The sequence below is a fragment of the Purpureocillium lilacinum genome (assembly GCF_023168085.1).
Source record: "Purpureocillium lilacinum CBS 284.36 DNA, scaffold_6, whole genome shotgun sequence".
NCBI lineage: Eukaryota > Fungi > Ascomycota > Sordariomycetes > Hypocreales > Ophiocordycipitaceae > Purpureocillium > Purpureocillium lilacinum.
Genome location: NW_027072116.1, coordinates 998,243 through 1,020,358, shown reverse-complemented (window position 1 = coordinate 1,020,358; position 22,116 = coordinate 998,243). Strand labels below are relative to the sequence as shown.

The 22,116-nt window shown below is 61.9% G+C and overlaps 4 protein-coding genes and 1 non-coding gene across 5 annotated transcripts; 3 read left to right on the top strand and 2 right to left on the bottom strand.

The window, feature by feature from the left end:
- Positions 1–509: 509 nt before the first annotated feature.
- On the top strand, positions 510–4,108 carry PLICBS_008225 (nuclear pore complex subunit; the record flags this gene model as incomplete). The annotated part of the gene is made up of 2 exons (XM_018324280.2): positions 510–3,728; positions 3,788–4,108. The coding sequence occupies 2 exons, from the start codon at positions 510–512 to the stop codon at positions 4,106–4,108; spliced, it is 3,540 nt and encodes a 1,179-aa protein (XP_018177459.2).
- Positions 4,109–5,418: 1,310 nt separating this feature from the next.
- PLICBS_008224 (uncharacterized protein) lies at positions 5,419–7,214 on the top strand (the record flags this gene model as incomplete). Its single annotated transcript, XM_018324281.2, has 3 exons — positions 5,419–5,599; positions 5,709–5,915; positions 5,971–7,214. 3 exons carry the CDS (start codon positions 5,419–5,421, stop codon positions 7,212–7,214), a joined length of 1,632 nt encoding a protein of 543 aa, XP_018177460.2.
- A 3,194-nt stretch (positions 7,215–10,408) lies between these two features.
- PLICBS_008223 lies at positions 10,409–10,490 on the top strand. The gene has a single exon. It is a non-coding gene; the product is annotated as a tRNA-Gly (tRNA).
- Positions 10,491–11,170: 680 nt separating this feature from the next.
- PLICBS_008222 (uncharacterized protein) lies at positions 11,171–12,886 on the bottom strand (the record flags this gene model as incomplete). The annotated part of the gene is made up of 5 exons (XM_065601347.1): positions 11,171–11,913; positions 11,980–12,200; positions 12,255–12,309; positions 12,365–12,784; positions 12,853–12,886. 5 exons carry the CDS (start codon positions 12,884–12,886, stop codon positions 11,171–11,173), a joined length of 1,473 nt encoding a protein of 490 aa, XP_065457419.1.
- A 683-nt stretch (positions 12,887–13,569) lies between these two features.
- On the bottom strand, positions 13,570–17,154 carry PLICBS_008221 (plasma membrane H+-ATPase; the record flags this gene model as incomplete). The annotated part of the gene is made up of 4 exons (XM_018324282.2): positions 13,570–13,616; positions 13,669–15,769; positions 15,820–16,050; positions 16,738–17,154. The coding sequence occupies 4 exons, from the start codon at positions 17,152–17,154 to the stop codon at positions 13,570–13,572; spliced, it is 2,796 nt and encodes a 931-aa protein (XP_018177461.1).
- Between the last annotated feature and the right edge of the window lie 4,962 nt (positions 17,155–22,116).

Here is a 22,116-nt window from a genome sequence, read left to right as displayed (position 1 = left end):
TAATGAAACGGTGCATGTAGAGGGATGGATAGGGCTCAATGGAGGAACACATTATAGACTGCCCGCTCGTATTTTATCCGCAGTGTTATTCATATCTGCGAGACTGTCGACCATCGTAGCTTGCGACTGTGAAAGAACTTTACATGAACTCTCCACACCTGATGGATAACTTCTCGCGTGTACTTGGAGTTACTCATGTCGTGTGGGCTTCACAATTCCCTTCCAAGGCGAAGGTTGAGGCAGGCAGACCAGCACCAAGCAGAGTGGGGCGAGAACGCACCGCTGCCAGCCGCTCATTGGCTCAAGCTCCCCCAAACATCCTGCAGCCTTGCCAACGCCAAAATTCTAGAGCAGCGAGGCGCGTCGCTGCCTCATCCGCTTGTTCATTGCCCACCGCAACCCGCGAGCGTGCGAGCAACAACACCCCGCCCAGTCGCTCGCTCGCCAATTCACCTCCCACCCTTCCTCAATCACCGTCTCCGGAATCCGTACTCGACGCGTGCCCGACAATGTCGCTCTTCGGGCAGCCCGCGACCGGCGGCGGCGGCGGCCTGTTTGGCCAGCAGCAGCAGCAACAGCAACAGCAGCAGGGCACCGGCGGAGGGCTGTTCGGACAGGCCCAGCAGAACAAGCCCGCGACCGGGAGCAGCTTGTTCGGTCAGTCGACGGCGCAGACTCAGCAGCCTGCAGCAGCGACCGGCGGAGGACTGTTTGGAGGCGCGCAGACCCAGCAGCAGCCACAACAAGGTGCAACCGGCGGAGGCTTGTTCGGCCAGCAACAGGCCAAGCCCGCGACCGGAGGGCTCTTTGGCCAGTCGACCGCGCAGCCGCAGCAGACCGGGACCATGGGTGGCGGACTCTTTGGGCAGTCGACGGCTCAGGGCCAGCAGCAGCAGCAGAGCACCGGCGGAGGGCTCTTTGGGCAGTCGACGCAGACCCAGCAGAAGCCCTCGCTCTTTGGCGCGGCCTCGACGACCCTCGGCGGCAGCACCTTGGTGGGCGGCTCGACCCCCAAACCATCGCTCTTCGGATCCGCTACGACCCAACAGCAGCCGCAGAGCAACACAGCGTTTGGTGGCACCCTACTGGGCGGGAGCTTGTACGCGACGCCGGCCCAAAGCATGCAGCCTCAGAGCATGCAGACTCAGCAGCAGCAGGCGCAACAACAGCAGCAGCAGGCCGCCGGTGCCTACTTTGACAGCCTGTTCGCCAAGTCGCAGAAGGAGGGTGGTGTCAAGACGACAAATATGGAGGACCTGCCCAGCCTGGAGCTCGGCCTGGGCGACCTCCGCCACCGCCTGCGAAAGCTGCAATCGAAGCCCAGCGAACGGCCCCTGGATGGCAAGGCGCATTACCTCCTGGCTGCGTCCGGCGTCGACCCCAGCGTCGCGGCCAAGGACCTCGGCATGCTCGACGTTCAGGGCGCACGACCCGAACGGACGCACGGATACGCCCCGACCGAGATCGATGTCGAGACGTACTTGTCGAACCTGCAGACGAAGACGACGCTCAGCATGATAGCCGACGGCCTCGAGCGCTCCGTGCGCGACTTTGACAACTTCCTCGACGACAATGTGTCCATGGAGTGGGACGCCCAGCGGAAACGCATCTACCAGCACTTTGGCATCAAGCCCCGCGAGGACTCTATGGCTGCCGGTCGCGAATCCCAGGCTGGCTTTGGCCGGTCCCGCCGCAGCAAGACTCAGGGCGGCGCATCTCGGGCCGGGCGCAACAGCATGCTGGGCAACTCGACGATGCAGCGGTCCGTCATTGGGGCGCCGAGCCGCATCGGCACTCACCAGGCCGAGTTCTCTGACGTCGACCGCTCGTCGGACGGCTCGGGTGCCCTCAAGCCTCGCGGCGCTACCGAGGACAGAGCTGTGCGGGAGAGACAGGCCAAGCTGGCTGAAAAGGTCCGCACCCTGAACGCCGCTCGTCTGATGAAGCGCCCGTACCCAATCTTTGCAGAGCTGGGTGAGGTGGAGCAAAAGTCTCACGAGCCCCATGCGCCTCACGTTGTCGAGGCCTACCGTGCCATGATTGAGATTGTCGGCGAGGACCCCGATGCTCAGACATCACTCAACAACGCCATGGCGAGAGAGCGACAGTTTGCCGACAAGTACCTGGACGAGAATCCCAACTCGCAGCGGTCTGTGGAGATGAGAAAACGCATCCTGCACGGCTCCAACAGCTTCCTTGAGAAACAATTCCTGCGCGAGGTGGAGTCGTTGATCGCTAAGCACCCTCACGAAGCCAGACTCGGCGGCCTGCCAGACATTACCAGCAAGATCAAGGCCTACATCCGCCTGCGCTCCGCGCGCAGGGACCTCGTGCCCGACAACACAGAGCTCCAGCAGATCCAGGGCGAGTACATCTGGGCCGTGGTCTTTTACCTCCTCCGCTCGGGCCACGTCAGCGAGGCAGCTCAGTACGTCAACGACAACAGCAATCAGTTTAGAGGAATCGACCGCACGTTTTCAACGTACCTGAACAACTACGCGGCCAGCGAAGACCGGCGCATCACCAACCGCAAGCTGCTCGATCGATGCACCAACGAGTACATCCAGCGATCCCGCAATGCCCCGGAGAACACCATCGACCCGTTCCGCATGGCCTGCTACAAGGTCATTGGGCGGATCGAGCTGGGCAACCGGAACCTCGACGGCTTGAACACGGACATTAACGACTGGATCTGGCTGCAGTTTAACCTGGCCAGAGAGGGCGACAGGACGATTGAGATGGCTGGAGAGTCGTACGGCCTTGCCGAACTCCAGTCTAGCATCCGCGAGATCGGCCTGAAGCACTTCCCCAAGGCTACATCGGAGGACACCAGCAACGGCAGCTTCGGCATGTTCTTCTACCTGCAGGTGCTGTCGGGCATGTTTGAAGACGCCGTTGCTTACCTGTACCCCTTCTCGTACATCGACGCGGTGCATTTCGGCCTGGCGCTCGCCTACTACGGTCTCTTGCGGCCGAGCGACCCCATGTCGGCATCCAACGACCTCCGCAGCTACAGCGTCAAGAACCTCCCGCAAATCAACTTTGGGCGGATGATTGGCTACTACACGCGGGACTTCCGTGCCGCGGACGTGGTGTCGGCGGTGGACTACCTTGCGCTCATCTGCCTGAACCGGGACCTGGGCGGAGAGGCCGGCCAGCGCCAGAGCGGCCTGTGCCACGAGGCGTTGCGCGATCTCGTGCTCGAGACGCGCGAGTTCAGCACGCTCATCGGCGACATCAGGCCGGACGGGCGCGCCATCCGCGGCGTGATCGAGGAGCGCGGCCCGCTGATCGGCCTCGACGACGAGGACGACTTTGCCAGCACGGTGACGCTGCAGGCGGCCAGCTTCGCGGACGAGAACGGGCGCACCACGGACTCGGTGCTGCTGTACCACCTGGCGGGCGAGTACGACACGGTGGTGGCGATTGTGAGCCGGGCGCTTAGCGAGGCTATCTCGCTCGAGATTGGCGAGGACCCGATGCGCCTGATGCCGGTCAAGCCTCGAGCGGCGGGCGCGCAGGCGGAGCAGCAGCAGGGCAGCAGCCTGAGCCTGGCGTCCATCGACGACCCGGTGGAGCTGGCCAGGACCATGATGGCCATGTACGAGCGGGACGCCATGTTCTACAGGAAGATCCAGGACCAGAACAGGGTGGCGTGCCGGGTGCTGCTGGAGATGAGCAGCATCAAGAAGGTGGTGGAGGCGGGCCAGTGGGCGCAGGGCCTGGACGTAAGTCTTCACTTTCACCAATGCATCTCTCTGCTTGTTTGCTGACTTTGTGGTGGCAGAAAATCCGCAGCCTGGAGATTTTGCCGCTGGACGCGGCGGGCGACGCCAGCACGATCCGGGCTTACGCGGCCAAGTTCTCGGGGCTGTCGCAGCCAGTGTCGATCAACGTGCCTAACCTGCTCATGTGGACAATCATCTGCTGCGTGAGGCAGCGGGAGCAGCTGAGCAACGGGCAGTTCAGCGGCAACGAGGGGACACGGCGGATGATGGTGGAGCAGCTCAAGCAGATGACGCTGGACCTGACGACGTACACGAGCCAGCTGCGGTACCGGTTCCCGCCGCACCTGCACGAGGCGCTGGCGAGGGCGTCGGCGGAGTGAGGGCGTGTTTCTATAGAGTAGCGGGTGTGAATGGCTATGCTTCATGCGTGCCTTGCCTGGTGGGCTTGGTTGCGGGAATGCACGTGAGAGAGTCAAGGTTGGATGGCAAAAGCGCGCAGTAGAGAAACACAAATTTATGTTACAGGATACCTCGGCTGCTCTATGTCGAGGTGCGTAGCCAGAAGCTATGCTGCTGCAATGCTCCTGCAATATAGTGATGATGCCTGCAAAGTACCGTCTTTTGCTGCTTTTACGTACTTCGTAATTGACGTACGAGATGCCGCAAGCCACCTTGTGACGCACGTGCCGCCGCCAGCCCAGCGCCGCCCGCCATCAGCGCCGCCGGTGCTGGGGCTGCCACTTCGCCGCCCTCTGTTCCGCTGCGGGTCCCGCATCCCGCGTCCAACCATGCACATCCAGGGATTTTCCCCCCCATGACTCGAGCTTGCCGTGCTCGACGCGACCTCTCTGATTCAGCATCGTCCACCTCATAGGTTGCACCGACACCCGACGACCTGTCACTCCCCTTGCTCGCGCATGAGCGCAACCAGCATCAGCACGCGCCGCCGCCGCCGCCGCCGACGCTCACTGCTGGGTGCTCGCTCGAAGGGGAACCCCCCCAATCCCCACCACACGCGCGCGCGCATCGCTAAACTGCGAGTGCTGCTGTACCTTGGCCCTGAGTGAGTGCCTCGGACGTACGTACCCGCGAACCCTCCGCCCGGGGGCGCTCAGTGCGGTGCTGGGGCTGCTGCTCCGCCTGGCCGCTTGGGCACTGCGCGCGGCTACCCGAGAAAGGAAGCCCCGGGGACGCACATCCCTCGTGGGCCTGTCATCACCCCCGTTTAAGAGCCGGGACGGAACGTGACTGGTACCTGCTTTTGGGGCGACAGGGGGTGGGCTTGCTGCTCTTGTCGAGGGCTTGGGAGGCACGAGAGACGCGCCGGAGGGGTGGCACGAAACGCGGTTGTCGGGCCCCGACCTCCCGTCGGTCAGCTGCGTCCTCCCTTGGACGCCCGGGGGACCCGCGGCTGCTGACCGTTGAGAGCGAGCTCGGCCTGGGCTGGGCCGGCCCGCTTGGCCGCCGCCCGGTGTGAGCGGGAGGAGAAGAGCCGTTTGGATCGAGCTTGGTGGTGTCTCCGGCATCCGGCGCGCGAGCCCCGGAGCGCGGACCGGCGCGGGACCCGGCTGCACGGGCCTCGATGGGCGGTCGGTCCCCGAGCGACGGAGATGGCGGAGGAGGCGGGCGGGTCGCCACCGTGGACGGACAGAGTCCTGCTGCCGTCGGCGCGCCAAGCCCCGCCGCCGGCATGAAGAGACGAGAGGCCGGGAGCGTGCCCCACGACGAGGGGTCCGTGGCCGGCGAGGCGGCGGGCTCGGGGGCGGACGGCACGGACGATGCCGGCCGGAGGAAGAAGCTCAAGGCGGGACCCGGGAGTAGGGGCGTCGCCAACCTGACGCCGGAGCAGCTGGCCAAGAAACGTGCCAACGGTACGGCCCCTTCTCTCCATCATCCTTACTCCCTTGTTATGCGTTTGGGGACCGACAGCCGCTTCGTGAGGGACACGGGACACGGCGCCGCTGACATGATATACGCCAGACCGTGAGGCGCAGCGCGCCATCCGCGAGCGCACAAAGAACCAGATCGAGACGCTGGAGCGGCGCATCCGCGAGCTCACGAACCTCAAGCCGTACCAGGAGCTGCAGGCCGTGGTGCGGGCCAAGGAGGCCGTCGAGCGCGAGAACGCCGAAATCAAGCGGCAGCTCGCGAATATCGTGGGCTTGCTTAACCCAATCATTGGGACAGGTACATTAAGGCTGTTGCCGGTACCGCATTACCTTGATACTGACTGATATTGCAGATCAAAACGCTGGCGGAGCATCACCAGCGCCGGCGTACGCGCCGCCTACTGCACCTCCAGTCCAGGCTTCGGTTCCATATCACGCATCACCTACGCCCACGGGCTCCGCCTCACCCGCCGGGACCGTCGAGACGCCTCACGGGTGGACTCATGGCGAGACTTCGGCGGCGGGAACGCCAGGGGAACTCACCGCGGCGCATCTGCAGCAGCAGCGGCATCGCATCCGGCACGACCTGGAGATGGGCCCCGAGCGGCTCGAGCTGGGCTTCTTGCTGCATCAGGGCCAAGGCCAGCACCTGAGCCGCTTGCAGGGCGGCATGCACGGCGCACAGGACACGCCACAGTACCAGCACGTGCCGATGAAGCACGACTGGACGGCCGTCACCAAGAACGAGGCCTTGGGCACGCGGCACAGCCCCCTGGCTGGGACGAGCGGCTCCATGCCGGGCTACGACGGCCAGTCTCCCGGCGGCGCGGTCGGAGCGACAAGCTCGCATCCGCATGCAGGGGGTGGGGAACACGATCCGGAGAACCTGCCGCGGTACGCCACGCCGGTGAGAAACTGCACTCCGACGTGTCCGCTGGACTCACTGCTGCTCGACTTTCTGAGCGAGCGGCGGCAACGAGCAGCCGAGGGCCTACCGATGCCGCAGGTTATCGGGCCACGGTACCCGTCGGTGTCGTCGCTGCTCAACCCAGCCAACAGCGCGTACAGCCACCCACTGTCCAAGGTGTTCACGGACATCCTCGCGACGTTCCCGGATATCTCGATGCTGCCGGAGCGCGTCGCAGTACTGTACGTCATGTTCCTGGTAATGCGATGGCAGATCGCACCGACGCGCGAAAACTACGACCGCCTGCCCGAGTGGATGCACCCGACGGCGTCGCAGCTCGCGCACCCGCACCCGGCCTGGATCGACCACCTGCCCTTCCCGCTCATGCGCGAGAAGCTCGCCCGCGACTACAACCCGCACGAGTACCTGTTCGACAACTTCTTCATCCCCTTCACCACGACGCTGCGCCTCTGCTGGCCCTACGACGAGACGGACACGCTCCTCCTGGTGCCCGACTCGGACGAGGTGGTCATCAACCCCGTGTTTGAGCGGCACCTGCGCAGCCTCGACAACTGGCGGCTCGGGGACCGCTTCGTGCGCGCGTTTCCGTCCCTCGCGGATACGTGCAACGTCGACGCGCGCGCACGTGGGGGACCGCCGTCCTCGGCGGCGTCGTCCGTGAGCCGGTGACGGGATCGTGCAACAACGAGTCGTTTCGTTCGTTTCTCCCCTCGCTTCATACAAAAAAGACGCCGGCTATCCTCTACACGCGGCATCGCTGGATCATAGGTTCCCCTTTGCGGATTTTTCTTTGGAGCTGTTTTAAACAAAAAATGCTGGGACGGAGTTTGATGTTGGTTGTTTTTTGCGGGTATACCTGGGTTGTTTTGTTACAGTGACGCTTTTTAGAGCGGCGGGATAGGAGGTAGTACTGCCACCATACCCCCCCAGGGCGAGATAGGAGTTGGCATGCCGGGCAGGATGGATGGGTATATGTGAGGGGAATAAATAAGTTCGGTTCTTGGGCCGTTTGTCCTTTTCAGAGGACCTGACAAACAAAGTACACGCATGTCCGGTGAAAGGTCCTCCGTTTGTTTCTCAGCGGTCGTCACGTCCCAACCCGCCTCCTGAAGTGGCAACGATGAACGCACGAGGCCTTGTCTGCGGCAACAAGGTCCCCGTCAGGGACTCTACACGGGCAGTGAGTTGCAGAGCCATGGGCCAGGAGAGCGGTGTGACTTGCTGCCTGAGGTAGAGCCTGGAGATGTGCTCTTCCGAGGCGGGTGTTGGCATGGTTTTCGTCTGAAGAAGGAGCGACTCGCACCTCCTGCCCAAACCACGGTGCAGCACCGCACCTGCACCACTTGTTCATTTCTCCCAACAGGCAGGCCACGCGTCCAGAAACTTTCTCCTTGTCACAACACCATCGACACAGTCTCACTCCGGCGTTGCGAGCACATGTCGACAGACCACCCATCGTCAGGCACGGCCATGGATGGCACGCAGTCTCCGGCTAGCGAGTCGTTTGACAAGCACCCACCTGGCCAAGACCACGACGTTTCAGCGACGGCAGAAGAACGCAGCACGATGGCTGAGAAACGAGACGGCCAGGACTGTCAGGCCCATGACCATCATGTGGACCAGCACCGCAGTGGCATCGATGATGTGGATGAAGCCCACACCCATCACGAGAACAACAAACGCCATGAAGCGTCTTCACCCGAAGCCAGCGTCAGCACAAATGCGCCCTGCACCGAGGAAACGGACCTCGCCTGTCGCTCACCGCCGCACTCCTTCATGCTCAGTCTCCCAGTAGAGCTTCTGCTCGAGGTGTTCAGCAACTTTGACGACCCAAAGGACATGCATCCGGCTCGGGACCACTGGAAGGAGCTCTACGTCGCCAGGCATGATGAGGATCGTCGGCAGACCGTGCGGAGTGTACGCCTCGTGTGTCGCCTGTTCAACCAACTCGCATCGCGGTTCTTGTTCTCGGGGCTTGAACTCGACATCAGTCAGGCGTCTCTGGACTTTGTGGACCGGCTCTCCAGGCAGCCTCATCTTGCCAAAGGCATCAGACACATTGAACTCTTTTTGTATTATCGCCCTTTCGAAATCGCCGAGGATATCATCCGTTTTCAAGATGAAAGGCAAAGCAGTCTTCAAGAATTCCATGCCGCCTGCAAATCAAGGTTAGCTCATGTCGAGGCGGGCAATGATCCCGCTACAGAGGAGCCGCTGAGACGGGCAGTGGAAAACTATGAAAAAGTACTAGAGGCATGGGATCCCGGTCTCGATGAGGATTGCGACGGCATGCTACCACGAGAGCTTTTGACCTACCACCAGTGCCTTTACCAGGGTTTTCGGGATTATCGACAAAAACATAAGGAACAGTTGCGGTTAATTTCGGAAGGACACTTCACCAAAAACCTGGCTACCTCACTTGCGCGGATGCGATATAACGGCTCACTGCTGTTCACCGACGAGCTAAGCGGGCATCCGGAACCTCTCAGCCATGATGCGACGCTGGTTTTATCGGGTGCAGATACACTACGCCGGTTTATGGCTACCCCATTGGCATGGTGGGAACATCAGTTCCTACATGTGTATTCACCACTTGTTCCAGCAACGATCCTCTGGGATCTTCCCATCGCGATGTACAAGGCAGGGGCGGCGCTGCAATCTCTCACAATCGACACCCTCCCCATGCAAGACTTGTACATGTTGGAACCTGGTCTGATGGATCCATGGGGCGTGTCATGGGACGACCTTCACGTCGCACTCGGCAGCCTTCAGAGGTCCAAGAGTGAACGATGTGTGGAGGATGCTATTCTATCTGAGCATATCCCTCCCGACGAGCGAGAATTTCTGGACAAGTTCCTTTCTGCGACACTCTCGAGCCCGAATCTCCGGGAGATCGATGTATGCCTACCACGTTTGAGTGTAGCACCCGAGTGGAGCTCCGGGCGCAAGAAGGACTACTATCCCTTTGGCCACGTCCTGCGCAGCATAAATTGGCAACATGTGGTAAAACTCAGCCTGGCATACATCTCAATGGACCAAAAAGATCTCGAAGCTATTTGCAGGGGTTTGGGGCCAAGCGTGGTGTTTTTTTGCGTTGGCCGCATTGGGCTGACGAACGGGATCTGGTCGCCAGCACTGGAACTGCTCCGGGAGAAGTATATCGAGAAATGCATCTCCGGCCAGTGCGAGCTGAACTGCGCCGAGCTGAAAGGGGGAGAGTTTGAGTGGAGTCATATTAAAGCAATTGACTCTTCTCCCTTGGCTCGGCAGAGATGGAAGGCATGGGATTTCTACGAGGAAGATACGATTGTTGGGCAACTGGTCGGGAAATATGTCGACGGGACAGGAGTGATGGAGAATCCCTTGACCGGAGACATTGAACAGATACTTCTCGATGGCCCACAAGAACTGGAGGGCGAGGACACAACACCGTCTTCCGAAATGTAGCCATAGTATGTTGCTGTAGATATACACTGCGCATCCAAGCGCAGAGTGCTCACACTACACTCTTCACTTTCGTGCTCAACCTGCCAGACATTCTCATCAAGTGGCCCCAAAACCACGAGCACCAGGACCAGGACCAGCACATTACGCCCAGACTGAGGTTCCTGAACCCCTTTGCTGTGCAAGCTAGACCCCACCGCGCACAAAGCCTCAACGCACAACTCCGTACCCACCCACGATACCGTATCAGAGCGAAAAATACCCACAAAGCCCACACTCGCCCACGAAATACGACCACCACCCACCGCCCACTCGACTAGACACGTATATACCTCATTACCTCCCCTTCCAAACATCCAATCAGCAAGGAACACCCTTCCTTGCAAGCGAACCACCGCGGTTTCGCAACAACCAAACAAGCGTGATTGGTTTAGTGGTAAAATTCTCCGTTGCCATCCGCGCAACGTCGGGGAGCCCTGGGTTCGATTCCCAGATCACGCATTCAACTTTGTTTTTTTGCCCTTTTTCATTATTTTCTTAATTTTGTTTTGGTCTATTCCTGCGGTAGGAGGTGAGCGGCGGTTTGTCTGCATTGACAGGCACTTGATTGATGATGTTTTGCTTTTGCCTGGGCCTAGATCTTCTATCGTCATGAGGTCGTTGGTCACGGATTCGGGCCTCGTACGGACATCAGTTTCAGCACGGTGTTCGTGTACAATGTACGGAGGGTCTGGAACACCCACGTATCCGTGCCCACGGCCTTTCCAGCCTCGACTCATACAGTGTGTGATAGATACAGTGCACCATGTCGTGCATGGGCTGCAGAATCCCCAATCCAGCCCAGTCATATCGGCAAAAGTGACGATGCCCTCATGCCATGCAGCCGCGTCATGTCATGTCAGGGCAGGGCGAAAAGAAACCCCCCTTATCCACAGGTCATATAGCTCATCTCCGGGGACTCCCGCCGGTCCTAATACGTACAGAACCAAAGACTGACTCCCAACAATGATGAACTTTCCGTTCAAAAAGGGACGACCCAACAACGCCAAGCATATGAGAGACGCAGAAACAAAAAAACAGCCGAGAAAAGACGACATGTCATTACGCGGGGGTGCCCCGGCAGAAATAAGAATGGCGGGGCTCGTGAGGTATCGAGTATCAGGTGTCAGGTATCACGGCTGTCAGGCCTCGTCGTCGACATCTACCGTCCCGAACGAGTACTTCCGCAGGGACGGCCCCTCGCCCACAAACAGGCTGGGCGTCTTCTCCCACGGCATCTGCTGGAACATGAGCGCGCGCACCGGCGTGTCGGTGCGGGCGGCGCGGTCCATCGCGGGCCTCCGCAGCGCGCGCCCGGAGCGCAGCGAGAAGAGCCTGACCGTGCCGTCGTCCTGTGCCGCCGCCGCAACGCCGAGGCTCGGGCTCACGTCCCATCCCGTGTGGAAGTGCGCGGCGTTGCGGTACGCGGGGAAGTCGAGCAGCGGGCTGATGCCGTTGGGCCGGCGGCCGAAGAAGCGCATGTCGTACAGGGCCATCGAGTTCTGCAGGCCGGCGACGAGGATCTGGTGCTCGTTGACGCTGCGCAGGTGCGCGATGGAGCTGGCGTGCCGGGTCCACGACCAGTCCGACTCGGGGGTCCGCAGGTCCGTCATCCAGAGCCGCGGCTGGCGCCCGCCGGCGAGGAGGATGTTGTGGTTGCCGTGCTGAAAGTCTTGGTCAAAGATCTCCTGCGGCAGGTGGAGGCCCTTGGGGGGGCTCTGCGGCGCGATCCAGGCCATGGTCTCGTTGGAGCGGACGCGGAGGATGCCGGCGTTGGTGCCGATGACGCAGAGGAGGTCAGACGCCGCGGGGGCCGGCGTGCTCTGATGCACGAGCCACTCATCCCGGAGCCGATGGCGGATGGAGAGCCGTTGGTAGTGATTAGCTGTGGTCCAGGTCAGCCGAGCGATCTCCGCCATGTGCCGGGGCACGCGTAGCTTATTTCACGTACTCTCGCCTAGCAGCCAATGCGGCCGGGGGTCGTCCGGGGGAGACAGGGGTGGGGAGAAGAAGTAGAGCCCGCAGCTGTGGTCCGGCTCGCGGGACGTGAGGAGGATCTTGTGCGAGGGCTTGTGGTACTTGATCGACGACATCTGCGGGCACCGAATCATTTCCGTGCGGAACGACGGCCCGCGTTCCAGCGTGCCAGGGCGGTCTCGGTCAAATGTTATGCTGCGGTTCATCGTCAGCGTCTCACCGAGCTCCCCGGCAACGTGTCTCACATACCGGTCGTTGTCGTCCGTGGATATGTAGCTCCCAACGAGCGTCTCCTCGTCCAGGGCTGCGCTCCATCAGTTTCAAGATCGACAACTCAGCGGCACGGCCGGGGAACTCACTCGCGTATGCCACGCCGAGGCCGGTCTTGGTGTCCTCCCCGCCGACGTAAAAGCAGGGCATGTTGGCGAAGCGAGTCCGTGCAAAGCTGGGCACGAACGGCACATGGCCCTTGTCGACCACACCGCTCACCCACGCCGCGGCGCCCAAGTCCCCGTCGTCGGCGCGAGCGCCATAGCCTGCGACTCCGCCGGCGGCACTCCTCACGATTTCGGTCTCACGGGCGAGCAGGCCCGCGGGCAGTATGTTGCGCCGCAAGACGCTGCGCTTGACGTGATTGCGCACCAGGTGCGCCCTGTGCCGGGCCTCTCGCCGCGCAGTGTCCTCGACCCGGCGCTTCTTGACCGAGTCGGCCGACCATGCTGCCGATGGAGGCGCGGTGTGAGACTTTTCGATCTTGAAATATTTGTTCTTGGCCTCATCTGGTCCGTCGGTCAGATTCAGATAACCTTAACGCCCAGCCCAAGATCAACGAGATGCGTGGTCTCACCGTAGTAGTAACCCGGTATCTCCACCGCCGGCATCTTGCCGCTCAACACGGAGTCAAATCGTCCAACTGAAAAGAGAATTTGTGTCGTGCGATTTCTTCTGAGTAGTTACCACGGACTCTCAACATGAAAGCAGAAAGTGAATGTCGAGCCATGTTCGACATCGGCACATGACAAGCAAACGTTGTAAATGGCACTTTGACATCAGGCGCTGGAGAGGTCTGCCGACGTAACAGTCACGTGACTTACGCCACGGTCTACAACACCAGACTCCCCTGCCAGCATGACCACCATAACGCCGTCTTCAGCCCTATTGCACTGCCTCTTCAAGGGCTCCCTGTCTCCCGCTCGACGGCGCATCGTCGCCAAGCCTGCATCTTGCAGCACCCCAACATGCAGGGCCCACGCCGCGCCCGCCGTTTCTCATGCGAAGCGCTCTCCACATGCGTCCCCAGCTACCTGTGACCGTGTCGTGGGCGGACTGCCAATACAGGAGTAGCATCACCACGGAACCTCACAGGCCAAGTACAGAACATATTTTTACTTCTTTATTAGTGTCTATGAAAGACAGGTCTCTAGTTGGTATATGAAAAGTTGCCCCTTCACCCACACCAGGAACGCGACGATGCTCAGCTAAGACTCATACAATGCAATTTAAACATAGAGAAAGCGAAAGGAGCAGGCGTTCAGCCGTGCGGGTATGTAGTATGGAGCCTTATTTACTGCGACTTCTCGTGCTGGGTGGACACACGCTGGAGGGAGACAACTGCGCACTGTTAGCGATGCACGATCCTTTGGACTCGAGACACAAAACTTACCAAAGTCTTCCAGCGAGCGCTGCTTCTGGTTGCGCTTGGGCGACTTGCCGTGCATGAGGTTGTCAAAGCCAGCAGAGCCCTGCATGAAGTAGTAGAGACCACCCATGATGGAGAAGATACCGAACGAGAAGATCCAGATACGGACAACGGCGACAATGCTCGTCTGCTCGCCGTGCTGGAACCAGCCGAAGATACAGAACAGCGTCGCGATGATGTCCACAACCAGGATGGCACCGCTGAGCTGCCACGAGGGGATCGACGACCAGAAGGGACCGTTGGCACGCGTGATGAAGATCAGCCAGTTCTCAGTGAGCGAGATCTCAAGGAAGAGCACCTCGTCAATGTTACCGAAGTTCTGGACGATACCGCCGTCAGAGCCGCCAGCGTACATGGTCGTGAGCGCAATCCAGGTACCGATGGCCAGGACGACACCGAGCAGCACCGACATTCCCCAGAGCTTGGGCAGGTTCCACTTGACGGGCGTCTGCGAGAAGGGAGCGTTGTCGTAGGCAATGGCCAGCGTAGCGATATCGGCGAAAATGGCAATGAAGACCACCAGCTCGATGTTCAAGCTGCGGTTCAGGATCGCGATCCACAGACCAAGGAAGATCTCCATGTGCAGCGACAGAGCGATACGGTACACAACGTACGCGTACATGCGGTGGAAAATCTGGCGCGAAGTCTTGAGGGCGTCGATGATCGCGCCCAGGCCCGGAGCAAGGAAAACAATGTCGGCGGCCGAGCGCGCAGCGTCCGACGCACCCTCCACAGCGATACCAGTGTCGGCCTTCTTCAACGACGGCGCATCATTCACACCATCGCCAGTCATTGCTACCAAGTAACCTCTTTGCTGGAGGATTTCGACCACGCTATATTTGTGCTGGGGGAAGACCTCGGCGAAGCCATCGGCGGCCTCGACGAAGTCGTAGACCTCGGAGCCGGGCATGTCGCCACCACCACCGAGACCGAGACGCTCGGCGTTGTAGACGTTGGTACCGAGACCGAGCTGGCGGGAAGTCTCGCGGGCAATGCCGACGGCGTCGCCCGTGAGCATCTTGATGGAGAGACCGAGACGCTTGGCTTCGTTGATAGTGCGGGCGGTATCGTGGCGCGGGGGGTCGCTGCACGGCATGATGCCGAGGATCTCCCAGGCGCCCTCACCGCGCTTGCGGGCAACACCGAGGGAACGGAAGCCGCGAGTGGCGAACTCGGCGACGCAGTTCTTGTAGGCCTTGTCGACGGCATCGGGGATGGGGTGGTCCTCCTCGACGGTCTTGAGGACGAAGAGGGGGGCGCCCTTGACGCAGGTGATGCGCTCGCCCTGGGGGGACTCGACGACGGCCTGGACCTTCTTGGAGACGGGGTCGAAGGGGTGGAAGTCGAGGACCTTGTACTTGGAAAGAACACTCTTGGCGCGGGGGTAGTACTTGAGGGCCTTGAGGAAAGCCTTGTCGATGGCGTCGATACCCTTCTTCTTGCGGGAAGCGGCCAGGCAGGCAGTGAGCATGAGATCATCGGGGTCGACACCCTGGACGGTGAAGGGCTCGGAGAGGGAGAGCTTGTTCTTGGTCAGGGTACCGGTCTTGTCGGAGCAGAGAATCTCGACACCGGCCAGCGACTCAATGGCGGACAGCTTCTGGACGATGGCCTGCTTCTTGGCGAGGTAGGCGGCACCGACGGCCATGGTGGTGGTGACGACGGCAGGAAGACCGACGGGGACACCGACAATGGTGATGGCGAGGGTGAAGCGCAGGATGTCGACAATGGGGTTGGAGCGGTAGAAGGACGAGACCCAGACGACCAGGAGGGTGACGATGACCAGGATGAGCAGGATGGTGCCGATGCCGTTGAGCACCTCAGTGAAGTGACCGGTGCCGCCAGCGGACTGAGAGACGAGGGCGGCGGCGCGGCCGACAAAGGTGTTGTCACCAGTGGCGGTGACGACGACAAAGGCCTCACCACGCTTGACAGCGGAGGAAGCGAAGCAGTTGTCGCCCTTGTGCTTGTCGACAGCGAGCGACTCACCAGTGATGGCGGACTGGTCGACCTGGAGGAAGGCATCCTCGGTGACGATGCGGCCATCAGCGGGGATAATGGTACCCTGGGGCGGTTAGCTGGGCGCGATTGACTTTGGGGATGTGATTGACTCACTTCCTCAACCTGCAGGATATCGCCAGGAACGACCTCGGGGGCCTCGACCTCCTTGAGGGTGCCGTCACGGAGAACGACAGCCTTGAGAGCGAGGGTCTTCTTCAACTCTTCGACAATGGAACCAGCCTGGAACTCCTGGATGAAACCAACGCAGGCGTTGAGCAGGAGAAGACCGCAGATGACACCGAAATCGACCCAGTCCTCGAGACCGGCAGCGAGGACGGCGGCAGCCTAGAGGGAAAGCCATGTTAGCGCCACTGCGACTCGTGCGTGTGATTTGTGCTTGTCATGCTGCGCGTGCGATAGAGTTGCGACGACTCGCGGGTGGCCGAAATTCAATTGCATTCGACCCGGCGCAGAGGCGGCGGCGGCGGCGGCGGCGGCGCCAGGTGAGGCGAGGCCAGGCCCAGGCTCAGGCAGCCCGGCGCTGGAAGCGGCGACGCCGCAAGCCAGGCGCGCGAACAAGTCCGTCCCATTGCCTGGCGGCCGGCTGCACAACACCCAGACACCCAAACAGCGGCTGTCCCGTTCTGGCCTGGCGCGGTTGCTGCACTGCGGGCGTGTCGGATGGATCGGCCACACCTCGCATGCACCCCCACATGGGTGCCAGCCAGTCTGGTGAGCCAATTGCTGGGTGGCCCACTCCCGACAGCTCATGTGGAGCTGGTAATCTGCGGGAAAAAAAGCGCGAAAAAAAATACAGTCCGAAAAATAACACTGGGCAGGCCGGCGTCACCACCCACACCCGCACCCGCACCTTGCGTGCAGAGTGCGGCGTTGGTGGCAAGCAGCCCGCCCCCAGCGTCATTGTGACCGGGACCGTGCAAGGGGGGGTGCGTGCTTGGGTGGAAGTGGTGATGATGATGGTGGTGCAGCAGCGACAAAGAATGACAGGGGCAGCGCAGAGCAGAGACTCACCTCCATGACGAACTGGATAGGGCCGACAAAGTAGGAGAAGAACTTGAGAATCAGGTTCTCCTTCTCCTCCTTCATCTGGTTGAGACCGTACTTGCGGCGGCGGGCGACGACCTCGGACTCGGTCAGACCAACGCGGCTGTCCGTCTGGAGCATGTCCTCGGGGACGACGCGGCCGCCACCGGGGGTGCCCTCCTCCTCCTCCTCATCGAAGGCGCCGTGGCCATCCTGGGACTCGAGGTCTTCGATCAGGGCGTCAATGTCCTCATCGTCGTCGTCGTCGGCAGAGCCGGCGGCCTCGACCTTCTTGGGAGGGGCCTGCTGCTGCTGGTGCTGCTGCTGCGCGCGCTTCTCGTCGAAGTTGCCCGACTCGATGTTGGTGTCCAGCGCGGGCGCGCCGGCGGCCTTGTCGTCAGCCATGGCGGGGTGCGAGAAAAGAGCTCAGGTGTAGGATCCTAGGTTTTTCTTCTTCTGGTGTAACAGATGCGGGCTCTTAGGGTATCAGGACGACGACGGCCACGGAGTCGCTCGTGCGTAGGCGAGAGCGCAGGTCAGCGATGGAGTGGAGAGGGGGGGAAGAAAAAGAGAAGAAAGAAGGTGAGTGTCGAAGCACCACACGAAGGGGACGGCAATGGTCACTCAGTGCAACGCATTCGTGGGTGTCGAGAGAAGAAAGGGAAAGGGAAGAGGAAGCCGGGCCGCGGGACGGGTGGGAGCGACTATTTCAATGGATGGATGGTGCCGGGTACGGGCAGACACTTGGGTTTACTAGCAGAGCGGGCGAGCCTGCGACGGGCGAGCCTACGACGAGCGAGCGACGGACCACAAGCTTTGGGCGCTCTCACACCTCGCTGATGAGACTTTTTGCCCGCCCGCCCTCACTGAGGTGACTGACTGACTGACTGACTTGACTGCACGCCGGTCCGGTCCTGCCCTGGGGGGGGGGGGGGGGGAGGGCAGAGGCTTCTGGGTTCCTCGGGCCCTGGCTCCACCGTGGGCCGGACGTGGTCTTGGTGGTACTGACCCATGGCGTCGCCCCCCTGCACGCCCCATGGATGCCGGCCGACGCTCGCCCCAAGGATCCACCGCCCATCCATCCCTCCGCTCCACCGGGCTCCATCCCAGGCACAGGCACACACACACTCACGAAAAAAGTCTGGCTCGTTTCCGGGCTGCGGGAGTACACGGACGCAGTCAGTGCGGATTGGGCGCCCCCGGCACGGTGCGTATCAGGAGCCCCGCTAGCGCGAGGTCATGCCCCCCCAAAAAAGACTCCAAGGGCTCCAGCACGTCCCAGCTGCCACTCTGGAGCCTGGCCAGGACTGCAGTACCTGCCACGGCCGTTCCGACTCGCTGAATCGGCGCGGCGAGGTGGCTCTCCCCTCCGGCGTCGAGTACCTCGCTTCGCCGTACACTGCGTACACGACGGTCCTCGACCAAGGTGCCACCAGATGGCGTCCAACTGGCCACCGCGACAATCGCCGCCAAGCACCGCAGCAATGTCGTGTTGGCTGCTTCGCCTGCGGTCGGCGTGGCGCCATCGTCATGTTGTCTCTGCTCACAGCTGGCTACTTACGCGCAGCTGCGTAATTGCCCTGCGCGGACTCGTACGAGGGCATCACGGCGGGCGGGCGGCTCACGGGCGCTCCCCCGGAGGGCGAGCGTGCTATAACTGGCTTTCGCCTTACGTAGGTGGCCGCCCCAAAGGCCACACTGCCGGACCAAAAGCCGTTCGCAGCAGCGATACCAGCCAAGGCCAGAGCCAGAGCCAGCGCCAGGCCAGGCCCTGCAATCTCACCAGCAGCACCGTCGACGGCCGGCCCCATGGGCAGGGCGCCGCCTGCACGAGACGCGGCTCTTGGCGGCTCCGGGGCTCCTCAGTGGCACCAGTTCTAGTCCACGCCGCACATTCGATATGAGGTAACGAGAAGTCGGCCCAGCAACGCTGTCCCAGGTACCAGCTGCGCCCGACGGCGTCGTCGTGTCATGGCGGTTCAGCTCGATGACGATGCGTTACCGCACTTACCGAGCACGTGTTGACGCAGACACGGCGCTGGCGGTCAAGCTCGGACGCTCGCGCATGTGCTGCGGTAGTGTAATGGCTTGGTAAACCAAGTCGTCAAAGGTCGACATCGGATGGGAGGGTCCCATGCGTGCAGGCGCCGCGTCGCCCTCCGGAGTGCGCGTCAACGCAGCCACGCACATGACCCGTGGCCCAAGGGAGAGAGACTCCCAGTTGCGCCGAGCTTGGCAGGCCATTTAAAGCGACGCTGAGTCTCAGAAAGCCAGCACAGGCCGGGGAATGGGGGAGGGGCAGGCACGAGGTGCTGGGGCCGAGTCTCTGCGCGCACGCGCTCGTAGCTGGTACGTACGGCGCAGCGCGTGCTATCAGGCCGATTCTAAAAGTTGCGCCGCCGGTACAGTAGTGTGCGTCGCTGTGTGCGTCGCTGTTCCAGATTCCTGTACGTGCGCGGGGCATCGCGGTAGCAGCGCATCGCGGTACCAAGGCCGCCTTGTTTCGCGGGGGACTGCACAGCGGCGCCTGGGACAGCGCAGCACCTCGTACCTACGTGGCCGAAGAAGACGCACAGCGCACGCGCAGGTACAGCCGTTGCTTCTATCTTGGCTTCCATTGCGGCATGCCAAGCACAATACTCGGAACGGCTCTATGTGACACGTCTGCTCGTCGGCGTCCTCCGCGTCCCGCGAGCAGCGTCTACCCTCGAGGTGCGTCGCGAGAAGCGCTGCCGTTCAGTTGCGAGTCGAGAGCAGGCCGGTTCCATACGAGTTTCGCCCAACCAGTGTGCGCTCTCTCGTAATAATTCAGCGACCCGGTTCTTGGCCGCGAGCGCCCTCGCCGTCTTGTTGCTTGAGGCATTTTCGGGTCCGGGCAACAAGCCAGCGGTGCTAGTCTTCCGCTTTGGTGCCTGCTCCGCAGCTGGCTGCAGGCGCTCCGGTACCTACAGCACTGTGCATGCTGCGGGAGAATCTACAACACGGGCGGTGGTCCTCGAGCCTCCAAGGTTCGGCTCCCGCACCTCCTCCAGCATGACGCTGCTGGGGTCGGCTCTGCGAATCCCGGTCGGCGTGGCGGTCAGCGGCCACAGACTCCCGCGGCCGTCCTTCCATTGACGTTGGGTTAGGCTAGCTTCCATTAGGTTGTCCCTGTGCGCCGTCGCGGTAGTGCCCGCGACACTTGCAAATGCAAATCCGCTCGAGCTCGAACCAGGAGCAACCCGGAGGGCGATGCTACCCAGCGTCCAGGACGAGCGAAGACTCCGATGCCTGATTGTTTGACGCTTCCCAGGAGTCCCCTCGCGTACAGCACCGTGCGTACGTTGCAGCGGTAAATCAGGAAGCGATTGACCGACGGCGTCTGGCCCATTGCCCTGCGTTTGCATCCCTTTGCACTCGGCCTTGGCAGCTTGCTGGTCGGTATTATTACTCTGTAACTCGTCATGTAAGTGATCGCCACGGAGCCGCGCCTGAGCATTGCCTCACCAGCGCCCCAGCTCCGTCCAGATCGCCTCCCGTTTCTGTCTAGCCTCGATAGGCACCGGATGTGCCGTGGGAGATCTGATATCGCGAGCTCCCTCGTGATTGCTGCTGCCTTGCGCCGACACGACGTCGAGAGCCGGGTCCCCCCGCCCTCGACGACGGTGACGCGTGCCCTTTGCCCGCTCCCTTGACAGGTCGATGTTTCGTCTCAGAGTTGAGCACGTCCGGCACCTTTGTGGCGTCGATCGCGGCCTGTCCCCAGCGGCAAGTTTAAGGTTGCGCTCAAGGTTGTTCTGTTCCAAGCCCTGTCTAAGGGGGGCCCGAAGGGGTCCGGCCGCGTGGGAGAGACAGAGCGGCGCACGTTGTTGTCGCTCACGGGCGAGCGTGATGTCGGGATAAGCATCATGCATGCGCCCAAAAGGCCTCACCAGCCACCACCGGGACCACCACCTGACAGCAGCGAGTCGTCTTGGCGCCGTTGCACAAGAATGGAAGTCGAGGTGCCCTGGACTCTGGCTGGCGGCTGGACTGCAACACTTGGGCTTGGCGGTTCAGTTGACGACGACTCCGCGGGGATTGCGGCGCCCCTCCGTCGTCCATTAGCCGGACTGGGCCATTGCAGCCGCCCTCCGCAGTGAGACAGCTTCATCAGCTTCCACATCAGCAACGCCCCGTCCTGCCCTGGCTTTGCCCTGCGCGCGACGACAATGTCCCGGACATGCTGCTTTCCCTGACGGGCCGTCACGGAATCTCCGTGGCAGCCGGCGTTCGCGACGACGCGGCCAGGCCAACGGAGCGAGATATGCGATGCGGTGCAGCTAGACGCAGAGGAGGGGGCAAAGCAGAAAAAAACTGTCGTCCGCATGCAGCACGCACGGCAATGCATCGTCATCTTGCCTCGCCTCCAACAACTCAATCCCTCGTCCAACGGCGCCCGCCCGCCGTCTTTGGGCGCTGGACAAGCCGAGCCGCCTCCGGGCCTGCCGCCTGCCGCCCGCCGGCTGAGGTGGACGGGGCAAGGTCAAGGTCCAAGGTAGAGCCGCTCCCAATCACCGAAGCACGCAAGTCGCCGGAATCCCCACGAAAGCCCCGGCGGACAGGGAGCGCCAGCCAGCCAGGCCAGCCAGGCCAGCCCCAATGCGAGCGCCAATGCGAGCAACACCGGGGCCGGAACTGGATGGAGGTGGATGGGGGCCCCAGCAGCGGCAGCGGCTGCACAGTTTGGCACACTGGCTCCAGGCCACGCCGCCAGGTACCTCCCTGGCCTAGGAGCCCCGTCTTGCCGTCTCACCTTGTTTGTGCTCCAGGGCACAAAACACGCGCTAGAACAGACCTGTGAAAATTGTGTCGAGCCCATCGCCCATCGTCGCCCCGGCGCTGAGTCGCTCACCTGCATGCTGCTGGCGAAACGTGTTACCGCAGCATCCGAGCGAGATGCGCTTGTGTAAGTGCGCGTTCTGCCCGTCGGCGACCGCATCGGCATCAGCGCCTGGCCTGGCCACGTACTATCAGGACCGCACCGGCACCAGCACCGGCGCCAGCACCAGCACCAGCGGCGGCCCGGGGCCCTGCCCTGAGCGGGCTGCGTGCGCCGTCCCGTGACGTGACACTGACAGGCAACGTCTTGTAGGCGTCGACACAAATGTCTGCATCGGTTTCATACAGGACCGCGTGCTATACTAAGGCACAGCGCCATCAGGTAATGGGCCTTGGCAAGCCGCCCCGGCCATTGGCTCCAGCGCTGGCCTCTTGCCCTCCGTCGCCTCGTGCGCTCCTTCCTCTCCACGTCTATACGCAGATAGAATGGGAAAGAGCAAGTGGCGCGCATCTGCGACGCCGCCCCAACGATGCCCCAGAAAAAAAACATCCCCATCATCACCGCTT